This window comes from Sturnus vulgaris, chromosome 1, assembly GCF_052056855.1.
Source record: "Sturnus vulgaris isolate bStuVul1 chromosome 1, bStuVul1.hap1, whole genome shotgun sequence".
NCBI lineage: Eukaryota > Metazoa > Chordata > Aves > Passeriformes > Sturnidae > Sturnus > Sturnus vulgaris.
This window is the reverse complement of record NC_142243.1, coordinates 122,140,929-122,154,508: the sequence shown is the minus strand read 5'-3', so window position 1 is coordinate 122,154,508 and position 13,580 is coordinate 122,140,929. Positions and strand designations below refer to the sequence as shown.

The window sequence follows — 13,580 nt, the reverse complement described above, 5'->3', positions numbered from 1 at the left end:
TCACCAGTTTGTATAATTTAGTGGAACATTGTGTCCCCCAAAAATAGCATCCAAAAATAGCAAATACACAGAACTGACAATGATTGATGCAAAATTATCAATAAGGAGAAATTCGGTTGCCTCAGGCTTAAACCCAGTCAAAACAGTGAGGTGCTAAGCTTAAGATCTAAGAAGTATTCCTTTAGCTCTTACAAATTAGTGGCCTAAGTTTTTAAAGCCTCCTTTAGCCATACCTACATGTATCTCCACTGATTTGTGCAGTGGTACACCTGAACATCACCTCATTCCTGCCTCTTTATTTAAAATCATGCCTGGCACAGAAGGGAGGTTTCAGTCTTACCCCAGTGAGCTGGTGAGGAGGACGGTCACTCCTTTGCTGCTCGCTTTCCCTGCCAAGTCCTTGCTGCTCCCACAGCCCCAGTGCTGGTGTGATGGCTCCCAGCCCAGTGCCAGCAGGGCAGTAGGGCCACAAGCCAAGGGCATGGCAGAACAAGCCAGCTGGCAGAAAGCTGTTGGCTGGGAACCAAAAGGAGGAGCTTTGCCACAGGCCTGTGGGAGGAGGAGAGAGGATCTGGGACAGCTCAGGGCCAGCCTTCCACTCCCCATGGTTTTTGCCCACTCTCTCGAGGGTTTGCAGCTTTTGCAGGGGAAGACACAGAGCCTACATGTGCTTCTGGATGAGGCTTCTAGATTTGGAATGACCTACACTGTAACAGCCATTATAAAAATCTCCGAGCACTTTGTCTTGGCTCAGGATTTATAATTTATAGTTGCCGGAGCTGGGTCCCAGCAAGTCACTAGCCTGCCCTCCAAAGAGCACTTCTTCTCTGGGAAGGAGAGCCCCATCTGTCTTGCCACCAATTTTCTCCCTGAGACCTGCTAAAGAGCACTTCTGCACTCCCTCACAGGAATGTTTCGCATCCAGCAAAACTGCTGCATGCAAAGAAAGTTCCTGGGGCAGGGAGAGACAGCCAGTGTGTCCACAAAGGGACTAAAGACTGTGTCTGGGAGGTGAAACTACAGATGAGGGCAGGGAGAAGACCAGCTCTACCAAAGGGAATATTATTAGAGAGAAAGACAATTTGAAGCTGTGAGAGACCAGCATGCTCTGTACATGCCATAGGTATCTCCACACACAGTGCAGGTATCAACGTATTGGAAGAAGCATAGGGGGAGATTCTGCCTTGGTAGGAAATTACTCTCAGGTTACCCTTGATTAGCTCAAAGACAGCTATGAACACAGGCTGGAGAACTTATCACATGTTTTCCTCACAGTGAGACTCAGTGGGAAGCACCAGCAGGTCGCTGTCCTGCTCTAGGACTCCGTGCGATAGCTCCGATGGCTGTCCCCAATCAGCTGTGTCTTCTCAGTTACATTAGTCGGCTGGAGCATAATAGGAGTTTCTCCATCTAAATTAGAGAGGACAACAAAGATTACTTTAAGAACCCTTCACTTGCTACTGAAGTCAGATTTCCTGTTAGCACCACATTTCATTCTCTGTTCTGGTTACAGCTTAATTTCGTTTCAGACAGCTGTGTGGGTACCAACAAGGTGGCCCTGCCCACACCAAGCCTACAAATGCTCTTAGTTCTCATACAGTGGCAGATTTCTGGGTGTTGCTGCTGCAGTTAGACTGGACATTTGCTGTGCCTGGTGCTTTGCAGTCTAAAGGTTCCTGCCTGTTCTAAAAGCAAGTGCTTGTTCCTACAAATGGCTGAATATAATCAGTGCTGTTATGAATCAGCAAGCACTAACCTTGACAGTGTTTGTGAGAATGGGACAGAAAGGAGTCTTGAAAAAGGCAAAGTTAACAGTAAAAAAGAGGAGAGTTAAAAGGAAAAAATGCATGAGCAGTAATAGTAATACACTTAGAGAAAAGAAATCCTCTCTCAGGATATATATCCTGAAAGCCAGCTAGTTAAATAAAAATCTTAAATTGAATTTGAAGTCTTATGTAATGTATGTGCAATAGGACTCTGGAAATAACTATTTTAATAAATTTGGAACTATCAAAAACTTTATATTATCACTATATAAATCCTTACTGCTGTGTACTTTCTCACTCCTTGCAATTTTCTGTTTGCTTTTCCAATATAGCTATAAAAAGTGCATTTGTTGTAGAGTGGAGGAAAGTAGAAGTGAAGTCTTTACAGAGTTCCTTGATGGCTAGTGTGTTCCATCTGATAAAGAACAAGGTTTGGTTGCCCTTCTCCTGGGCCCTTTTCCAACCCACATGTTTTTTGGAGGGGGGTGGAAATACTCGGGTCTCAGAGACTGACTCTTCCAAGTTCAGCCATCTTAGTGAAGTGTTTCATATGAAAAACTTTGGATTATCTATATCTTGATACTAACACAGCCTTCACAATAATTGAATACAAATTATGACTTTTTTGCCAAGTGACCAAATGTTCAGAAAAAAATCTCGTCTGACATTTCCTTCTGTTTACATGACAGTTGATGGGATGAATCATGGGCAAAAGATGTAATGTACAGGAGTAACTTAACCCAGAGCAGGAATCTAATTGCATGCCATACGGCTTCCACTCAGTGGGGGTAGAACAACTTTGACTCTGTCAAGGTGAAAGGCAAGAATGATTAAATGACAAGCAGCTTCTCTGTATGGGCAATTCCATATTTAGATACAAGGTCAAAGATAGACCTGTTTCATAACTTCTAAAAGTATATGAGTAATTAATGCTTTGAACTCAGCTCAGGCTCATATTAGTTTGGCAGTTCCAATCCATTTTTAAGTTGCTCTGTGTTTTCTAGATTTCTGAGCAGCATTCCCTCCCACCCACTTCTGCCTCCAAATTGTTCATTTTCTGGAAGATTTTTGATGGAGGGCAGAGATTAGCAGTTCATTTTGCTGTGATACCCAGGTGTGCAACAGGAGAACAGGACCCACTGCAAATCTGTCACGTTGCCTCCAGCTGATCTGCAGACAGCTCTTAGCTGACACCCTCACCAAGCATTTTGCTGCTTGCACCCTTCTAAGATTTATGATAGGGTTTTTTAGCAGAACAGGGACCCATGGCATAATAAACCTTACAAATATAGTCTGCTAATGGCAAGCTGCAGAATGGAGGTGAGGCAGAATTCACAGTTTAAACTGCTTTCTATAGATAGCTCCTGCTCACTGTTCGCCTACATTTGTATCATATGGAGTGTGGAGGAGACAATGAAGTGATAAAAACTTATTGCTTCTGAGTTGGGAAAGTATTTCTCTACTCAGATTCTTTTATTCTTTTTCTTTTTTTTTTCTCTCCCAGAATTCATTTTCTGTAAAATAAAAGTTGGTCTAGAAATGCCTTCCTTTGTTCTTACAATGATAACCGAACAGGAGAGAACAGACCTGCCAAACTGCTTTGAGTGCATCGTTACAGCCTGAAGTACAAAGGCAATCCAAATTCCAATGCCACCTCCTCCGGGAACACAAAAGTTAACAAAAATTTTGCCATCAACTTCAGTGGATGCAAAATCTGTCAACCTGCCCCATGTGTGTGGGAAAGTGATGAAGTGTTGCACGTGTCTGTGCTGCAGACAAGCGAGTGATTCTTCCCTCTGCCAGTGCATTTTGACAGGTTACCTGTAACATCATGGCATGATACCATAAATTACCTTATTTTGCACCTTTCTAAAGTCATGTTTGATCTGAAACACTAAAAAAAAATCATGTTTAAAATGTAATAACCGCAATATAGCATTTAATTGTTGGTCTTTTTCTATATCAGGTCAGAGTCTTCTGGTACAAATCAATAGCTGTGAGGAGAAATCCTTGTAAGCTATGTGCCAGGGCTTGCAAACCCCTAATTTCCTTTAGTTCTGATATTCATGTTACCCCTGGAAGTAGATGCTGTAAAACGAGGCTCTCAAGGGAGACATTGAACTAGTTGAGCACTAGAACTAGTCAAATTTATTTGACTAAAACCTTCTTCTAGAGGAATATAAATTCCCCTAGAAATTCTCTTTTTCTAGAGAAAGAGCATTTCAACAGAATTGAAGCCTTTGGCATGACTGTGTTGATTTCAGTGTCAACTCACTTTGCTCTTACATTTTAGGGAATGGATCACTGAATTTTTGGCCTTACACCTCTTTCTTTTTCACTAATAATTATGTTTTATGGTATGATAGTTTGAGGAATGGAATCGACTGTGTAAAACTTTACTTTTGTTAATGAGAAATGTGAGGAACTGAAAAATTATTACAGTCATGTCAGTTCAATAGCTGAAGTGAAAATCTCAACTCTTTTGAGCAGTTCAACCAGCACCAGGCAGCTCCCACTGAGCACAACTGCTAAGGGCTCAGTCCTGGAGGTTTTTTTCATTAGGAATTGTGATGCTTTATCAGTGATGCATTCTTCAGAAAAGCAATGACTGATTAAAAAATATTTGGATAGTTTTTTGTGTGGTCTTAGCTTGAAAATCTATATTTTGACATCAGCAAGAAGTTCTGGTTAGCAATACTGTAGATGCTGGGGATAGCAGGAAGCAAATAAATTAATTACTGGCTAGAATGCTCAGTCTGTGCTCAGAGGGCATGCAAAGAACTTGGATCCTAATAGAATCTCCTCTTCCAAAATTAAATCTGCTGCACAAGTGATTACAGTTTGTTTCTGAATTACATACAGGAACATTTCTATTGTTTACCTAAATGAAGGCATGTGTATTAATTTCTATAGCTCAACAGTAAAAAATGCACAGTCTTTGCTATTCTAAAAGTCAGCTGTGTCTTTTTGGCCAGCATGCCTGAAGTTGGTACGACAAGGGAAGAAGCACACTTTGATCTGGTTGTCATACTTTTTTTTTTCCTAAATGCATTGCCTGTTTTCCTTTCAGCTGCAGAAAAGATGCTCATTTTACCCTTTGTCATAGTGCTTTTATTTTTATTCCTTATACATTGCTCTCTTTCAAAAGAAAGAGGATTCTTCTTTACTGAGACTTGCTGATTTTGATTAGGAGGAAAATGTGGTAAGACTGAAGAGGAGGGTAGGAAAGATTTAAAGATCTAGTTTTCTTCAGACCCTAACTATATATTTAATATTGTCTTCCAAATACTTAAAACATGAAATTCCACATTATGTTAATTTTTCAGACTAGTACTTTGCTAAGCATTTAAAATTAATTTTTAAAATTGGTCTCAGTGGGGCTCGGTGAGAGTGAAGGGATGTCAAGGGGGCCTAAAATTAAATTCTCGTACCTGTGCCAGAAGGAGAGAGCAATTATTTTTCTGCCACTTAGGAATTTTGTGCTGGATTTTGAGAGAGAAATAAAATTAAAAATAAAACTAAATAAACAAACATTAAGAAGAAACAAGTGAACAAAACGGGCAGAAATTAAACATTGTGATTCTTCAAAGTTCTACTTCAGACTTGGCTTTGGTATCACAGACTCATGAAGAGCAAGACCCATTTTCAGATTTGCACTTTTCAGGTGCCTAATGTCATAGAGTTTATTAGATTTGTATCAGATAAGGTATTGTGGTTATAAAGTTTTCACTAGTAGTTTTTATTGCCTTTGCAGAAACTAATCAAGTATGATCAATTTTTAAGCTGACTGTGTTTACCTTGATATGCCTCTAGGCAAAATCAATTTAAAAACACCACCACACGTTGGCGTAACAGTTATAAAAATAGCATTTGTTTCAACTACTACAAGTGTTTTGTTACATATTTATGGAAGGGTAAATTTGTGTGAAAAGTTGGGGGGGAAAATTTCTTACTGCTAAGGGAACATGACATTTGCAATCTGGCAATGCTATTTTAAGCATAATAAACGTAAGAATGTAACAGTATAAGATCTTCCAGAACAATGGAAGAGAAAAAGAGTGAGCTGACTTCTTAGGTCCTTCCTCATAAAAAAAACATAATTTTAATCATAGTTTATATAAATTTGCAACAGAAAAGTGTCCTCAATCTTTCCCTGGTACCTCGGGCTCTTATTGCTGGAGCAAAGGTCACTGCATCTCTCACCCTGTACATATCCATCCTGTTTGGGATGTTTCTACTTCCCCTGAATATGAAGGCAAAGCTGCCCCTCTTTGGCACACTAGGACAAAACTCTTTGTTCAAAGCATGTATCCTACACTAGTGCCAAATTAGGAAATCACCTCCATCATCCCTTGGCATAGCCAAAACCTGAATGTACAGCTGGGGGAATGCAGCAAAGCCAAAAAAAGAAGTTGACCTGCTGTGAAGGTCATTCTGCTGCCACAGGCCCATGTTTCTGGCTCCTAAGTTCCCTGTTCCTCTTGCCCCTAGGTTAGCACTTGCCTACTCTACCATGAAGCACACCAGAGAACTAAATGGGCCAGGAACTACACACATTTTTAAGAAGATTACTGTACACCTGGATTTTATCCAAGGCCTGGGTAAGGTAGAATTGCTACTGCCAGTGCAGAAGAGAGTGAGCAGCTTGAGGGCTGGATGGGAGGGAGACAGGACCATGGTAGCTCCCATGCATACTCTCCTGGATTACTGAATAACCTCACTGTTGGAAACTTTGCATCTTTTCTTGAAGCCTTCTCTTGAATGGGTATGATGATCCACCACAAGCAGGGATAAATTTTGCAGAAGTAAAGTCGGAATGACAGCTTATTCAGGCCAATCAGATATGACAGGCACCAGTCTAGCAGAGCCTAATGTATGAATGTAGGATCTAGGATACAAAGGAACATGAGCATGGGGGCTACAGGGTGAACATTGTCTCTTAAAATAAGCCCTAAGACTTTTATTGTGTGTCTCATAAGAGATACAGGAGATATTTAGTTGTGAATGCCATAAGTTTGATTTTGCATTAATACATAATTGGGAAGTTCACTGGATCGTGGTCTTAGCTAGAGTGAATTGGCACATCTCCACGGAAGTCTGGAAGCAGCCTCAGCGTTGTGAGCAGAACATCTGGACTACAGGCTTTAAAAATTGTTTTGAACAGCTTTGCCACATGGTAAGCCCCTACAATACACACCTCTTTCCATGTCGTTCTTAATTTGCTCTTCCAAATCTTCTGGAGACACACAAAACTCCTGCTGTTCTCCCTCGGGTGCCTTTGGTTTACACTTTCCACAGCAGCAGTTGAAGCAGCAGCAGAGGCAGCAGCAGAGGTAGCAGCCCGTCAGCAAACCACAGACTGCAAACAGGCCCTGGGTTAAACACAGCAGGGTGAAAATCCTGTCAGCACTGACCTTCCTCAAACTTGTAGCTGTCTCTTACAGCTGAAGGCAGAATATCAGAGGAACTCTGGTTCCTGACTGCTTAGCACTCAGAGGAGTCCACCTGCTGTCCCAGTGACTGAACAAGGCCAGATCTTCCAAAGCCCTCCTCACCCACTTGTCACTAAGGACCACATCCACAAAGAAGACACCAACCAGCAGGTCCCTACATGCTCAACATATGAGAGTCTCTTGTTCTGCTGATGGCCCTCAGAAAAGCCCTCCAGGCAATATGCAAAACCCCACCCACCTTAAAATGACTCATTTCCATCTTTAAAATGACTCATTTGCCCAAGATCATTTTTGCAAACACTTATTTACTGGCAAACTCTTGTCAATAACAAAGCTGAGAGAAAAAGAAGCAAAGACCCAGATGCATTCCACATAATTTTGGGCACTGAACTAAGGCATCCAGTTTAGGACTGTAGTGCTATGGACTCTCCACATAGTCAAAGAGAAGTTAAAAGCCCTTCCAGAGGGAGATTCAGCCATAAGAGTATTTGAATTGCCTATTGTGGGTATCTCTCCCTCTCCCCATTAGCCTGTGCAGGACCACACGGTGACATCTCCTGTAGTCCTCAGACTATGGTTTCTTGATCTGGGGACTCAGGTAGCAAGAAGTTCCCACCTTTGTCACTCTTGTCCCTATGGCACAAGGCTAATAAGCACAGAGGCTTCAGGAGAGCCAACACAATTGCCTGGGGCCAAGACCAGAGATCTTAGTAAGAGTCAGGAGTCAGAAAATTTAAATTTACAGAGCTTTCTTCCTGCAGATGAAGTCAGTGCCTGGGTCCACAGCACAGCTCCCCAGATGTTCAAGTGTGTGCAACAATGGGATCTGTGAGAGGGGAGCCTTTAGGCTGGCATTGCCAGTTTGTGCTCCATGGGGATGTGACAGCAGCCTGGCTCCTGACACGAGGTATATCCAGCACTACATGGAAATGTTTGTGACACAGAAGAAATCTCCATGGACATCTCTTCATGGACACAGTGGTATAAGAGCAAGGAAAACCAGTGACATTCCTGGAAAGCAAATCAAAGCTGATGCATAGAAATAAATGGGAAAAGAGTAGATTTATATTAGATATTAGGAAGAAATTCCTCATTGTGAATGTGGTGAGGCACTGGAACAGGCTGTCCTGAGAAGTTATGAGTGCCCCATCCCTGGAGGTGTTCAAGATCAATCTCTGAGCAGGCTGGTCTAGTGGGAGCTCTCTCTGCACATGGCAGGGGTGTTGGAACTAGATGATCCTTAAGGTCCCTTCCAAACCAAACCATTCTCTGATTCCCTGAATGTGTAGGTAAAAGCAGCACAGCTTTGTGGCCACCAGGTATATATGTATTGGAGGTACAACTAGGCTTTAGCATTACAGTTATCCAGTCTGCCCTTTGCTAACTATTTGTTATATCCATAAGACAACATGCTGCTGAGGAAGAAAGTAAGCACAAATGTCAGGATATTGTCAAACTTAGACAACGGAGCTATGCAAATAATATTATGTATGCATGTCTGAGCTAATGTTAGTAGGGACCGACTGGAGCATCTTTGAAAGTAATAAGACAATTTATATGCCTAATATTAGTATAAGCATGTATCTAGAGTGAGCAAGGTGGTTTTAAATGAAGACTTCGACTTTTAGTCATAAAATGCTTTCCTTCTAACAGACACCTGAAATGGTCCATAATCCCTGAAATAAGTTATTTGACTATTTATCATGTATGTCATAATGGAAAAAATATCACCACAATGTATAGAATCAGGAAAAAAAGACAGAATGAAAGGGTATAGAGGGGGAAACACATTGAGTTTATTCATGATACCTTTAATGTTTCAACATTTCTTGTGCTTATATTATCATAGTTGTTAAATAAAAAATCAGTTTATTGATGTCATCAATAAACAGTCTTCATGGCAGAGTGTGGGTTGATTTTTGCTAAGACAGTTAAACAAGCAATCCCTATGCCTGCCAGTGGAGAAGCAATTCAAGTTCCCATTACCCATGTCTTTATGTTCCCAGTTTAATATGCCTGCTAAAAAGTTTAGCACTCTGAAAATGAACCGTAATTTTCATTTTTCATTTCTCCTTTCATTTGAGTCCCTTACTTCTAATGATAAAACTCGCAACTGTCAGATTTTCCCAGTATGAGTGTGCTGGGAAGAGGAATGTTTGCAATCAATGAGGAAGATAACAAGTCTGTGGTCCCTACTGTCCTCCACCAGAAGGGAGGAAATCAGGGGTCTAGAGGTCATCTGCAGATGATGCCTCAGACTCAAATAGTATTATGATGACCAATATAAAAATTTCAAATTGATCCAACATTTCTGCATGAGTTAAAAACAAATGAGAAATAGCGAGCTCATCTTGCAAAAAATGACCCCAAAACACTTGGTGGCCTCTTTATACTCTGGGGGTGGCAGAATTTTGGGCTGGGGGAGACAAAGAGAGACCATCAATCCTCAAATGACTCTATACACATATTTTGGATTTTTTGTACAAAATTCTTGAAAACCAGGAAGGAGTGATTACTTTGCTCTTCAGCATGTCTTATCTCACCTCTGGGATACAGCTTGCTTGAAGCAATCCTCACATTTCTCCTTTAGTTGTTAGGGACTTATTAGCTTCTCTCTGCACTCCCCACTGCTCTCTTTATGAGTCAAAGCCATAGTGGTTATTTCTGTACCTGGTTTTATGACCCCAGAGGATTTTATACTCCGTAAAATCTCCATTAAAGATCACCAAATAAAAGAAAAATAGAAGAAAAAAAATCAACTGTGGAGAAAATCTATTTTACCAAAAACTGTTAAAGGAGCCAACACTGTTGCCCTTTCAGTGCTAAGGCCACCTAACTGTGACAAAGAGGCATGAGGAGAGGGTAGACAGCAAAGACAAAGGGAAATGATCCATCAGGAGATGACAGCAGCTATTGTGGGGTGTCTGACCTGCAGCAAGAGGCAGCTACAGCAGCTGTAAGCAGGCAGCATCCAATCAGCCTCTCGGGGGCAGCACCTTTGCAAGTTTAATTTAACACCAGTACTTTATTCATTGGTTTCATGCACTGTTCTGCATTTCAGCAGCTTCTGCCTCATCCTGATTCAGAAGTCAAATTACGGCTTCTCACACCCCCAAAGTGCCTAAGTGGCTTAAACGGGGAATGTGAGGCAATACAGCACTGGCCTGTTCCTTGCTGAACAGAGAAATCTGTGTTCCACAGTCCTCAGATAAAAACTGTCATTGAATGCTTGCTTCAAACAGTACAGATCACCTTCCCATGTAGTCTGTCACAGTCCAGCAGAGAGCTTTCCTGTGCTTCTGTGGCTGGAAACAGGTGGGGACTGCATGGATTTTGCACACTTGCAATTCTGTTTGCTGCATATCCATAACATTTCAGGATTTGCAGAAACACTTGAATTTGATATATTTAAACATCAGAAGACACCAATGTGATAAGGGAACAAATAAATCCAACTCCCTCATGACTAGAACAGCCCATTATGTGTTTTTTCTTGAGCAGTATGCAGGGGTTTGATGTACCATTCTCTTCCTGTTCTACTCTCTTCCTCCATTCCACTCTTCTAAGCTTTTATTTGAGTTGCTTTCTCTCACTCCATCATCAGGGGACATATATAATGCCATAATCACAGTGTTATGCATTATTATTGCTTACTTATGTTGTGTGCTATATATAGCAAAAAAGACAGCTGAATTTGTACCATAATAATTTATTAATTGGTTGTCACATAAATAGGACTTCTTGTGTTTGAATAATGAGTCATTTTTATTTAGTCATTACAGAAAAGAAAGTCAAAATTAACCTGGAGCAATAGATTCAAATCTAATTAACGTCTGAAAGTGTTACAAAACATGTACTATAATTATATACCAGGTTAAAAAAAGGGAAAACTTTCAATATTAGTGCTACTCTGAGCTTATGTTACATTCTGCCACTGTCGATTTTCCAAATAATATTGTTTTATTAAGTTTTTCATTTAGAGTCAGATCATACTATTTCTTAAGCCTTTAGAGAGATAACGTTTTTCAGGGGGTTCCTTGTGTGTGTAATTGTGTGCATTGTAACATTTGATTTCCAAAAGAAAATAACAGCTTACCTTTGCCCACCAGCTTGAGAGCATGAAGTAGGTGTTAACATTTTCCTCACCAAACTGTTCTGCCACATAAAGCCCTAATGATCCATACTTGTCATATATGTTTCGCTTGGACAGATCAGTCAGAGTTGCATGAGCACTGTTGATCTCTTTAAATTTTTCTGCAGCCTCTGGATTGTCTAGATTCTTGTCAGGGTGATATTTCAGAGCCAGTTTTCTTAAATATGTGACATAAACAAAAAAAAAAAACAGAGGGAAAATAAGTCATCTGTATATGTACATGTATACAGACACAAAACATTTCAAAATATATTTTCATAGCGTTATAATAATTCTGAACTGTGTGTTCAGCCTTCTTTTTTCCAGCTCTGATGTACTCAGTGGAAGAAAAGTAACACAAAGGAACCAAAGGACACAAACCAACCAACATGAAAGTTTTGATGAAAGAGGTGTGCCTATTACACTGAGAATGAACTTTGTATATTGATACCTAGTCAGCTACTGTGTTAAAGTAGACAGTGATATAAAATGAAGGCACAGATTGCAACATGATAATAAAACACAGGCATTTGTTGTATTATGATTGCCAACTCATTTGCATCATTTAGCAGGTTTTAGCAAAGATAAAGATTTTTTAAAGGTTGTTTAAAAACATGATGATCACACTGCTTATCCAGACAAGATTATTTTCTTTATAGCAAAGGAAATTCTATGTTCACTTGCCTATCAATAGTAGGTACATTAAAATGTTGTAAACAGTGTCTGTGTTTGCAGAAGCACAGAGAGTGATGATGGAGAACACAGTTAGGAGTTGGAATAGAAGGGAAGCATCTTTTTGAAGCACAAGGTGGAAAAGCATAATGAGTTAATCCCTGTTTCAAGTGCTTGCCTTTTGGCCTAATTCCCCACTGCTGCACTTCTGAGACAATCCTTAAAGCAGTAAAAGGCGATTGCCATGGGATCATCATAGGAACCATCATAGAATGGTTATTTTCATAGGACTGTGGAGTGGTTAGGGTTGGAAGGAACCTTAAAGATCATCTAGGTCTGCCACCCCCCACCATGGGCATAGACACTTCCACTAGACCAGGCTGTTCAAAGCTCCATCCAGCTTGAGAACTTCCAGGGATGGGACATCCACAACTTTTCTGAGCAATCTGTTTCAGTGCCTCATGACCCTCACAGTAAAGAATTTCTTCCTAATATCTAATCTAAACATACTCCTTTTTAGTTTAAAGACATTGCCCCTTGTCCTATCACTTCATGACCTGGTAAAAAATTCCTTTCTGTCTCTCTTGCAGGACTGTTTTAGGTACTGGAAGGTTCTCTAAGGTCTTCCTGGAGCCTTCTCTTGCCAGACCAAACAACACCAACTATCTCAGCCTGTCTCCATCTCTCTGATCATCCTCGTGTCCCTTCTCTGGACTTGCTCCAGCAGGTCCATGTCCTTCTCATCTTGGGGTGCCCAGAGCTAAATGCAGTAATCCCTGTGTGGTGTGAGAGTGGAGTAGTGTCAACTGGTTTGGGCTGCTTATGCCATTGGAAGCCTTTACTAGGACAGGGTTTGCTTTTTCCCCCTGACTGTACTCAGCACTATGGCATTTGAGGACAAGTACAGCCTGAATAGTTCAGTGTGTGACTCTTGGCAGTGGAGAAGCGCAGCATCGAGAAAAAGGGGTTTGCTTCCAACCTTCTTGAAGCACTGGTAGCATGAACTCACCCACACTTGCAAAACAAGCATAGATAGAAGTATATATTTTCCAAAATCACCACTCCCTGTAAAGAACTTGCAGGCTCCAGAACATTTATTTAATAACTAGTGCTGACCTCTAGTGGCACCAAAAGTGATTTAGTAGTGTTTTAAGCAGATTCAATCACAGCCAAGCTATGTTTCATTTTGTAAATATTCTCTCCAAATATTTTGAGAGCTAGCCATAACTGCTATGACCAAAAATAGCATTTGTGGTGTGAAGGCAATGTGCCTACATTTCCTCTAACAAATTTAACCTCGGAGTAGAGTCCCACTTGATTTCTTTCTGAAGTCCCAGTACAGGTTACTCCTCCAGTAAAAAGTAACTGCTTTGTTCCGCATGACAGTTCCTGCCTGGAAGACATTTTGCCAATATCAAGACTGATATGAGCCTGGGAAAGCTTCTCCCAACGATCTCTTCAATTCTGTTGAACTCAAATCACAGAATCATAGGTCATAAATTACTCCCTAAACATGTGTCTAATAGCATGAATAGGTTCATGATCATTCATATTTAA

General features: G+C 40.7%; 1 protein-coding gene across 1 annotated transcript in view; it reads right to left on the bottom strand.

The window, feature by feature from the left end:
* Positions 1 to 1,035: 1,035 nt before the first annotated feature.
* DNAJC5B (DnaJ heat shock protein family (Hsp40) member C5 beta) overlaps positions 1,036 to 13,580 on the bottom strand; it is a 34,131-nt gene continuing 21,586 nt past the window's right edge. The window contains exons 2-4 of the mRNA XM_014873003.2: positions 11,316 to 11,529; positions 6,964 to 7,138; positions 1,036 to 1,410 (exon numbers count right to left, since the gene is read on the bottom strand). Of these exons, the coding sequence (XP_014728489.1) occupies positions 1,316 to 1,410; positions 6,964 to 7,138; positions 11,316 to 11,529 (484 nt within the window). The 3' untranslated portion in view covers positions 1,036 to 1,315. The remainder of the gene's footprint in view (positions 1,411 to 6,963; positions 7,139 to 11,315; positions 11,530 to 13,580) is intronic.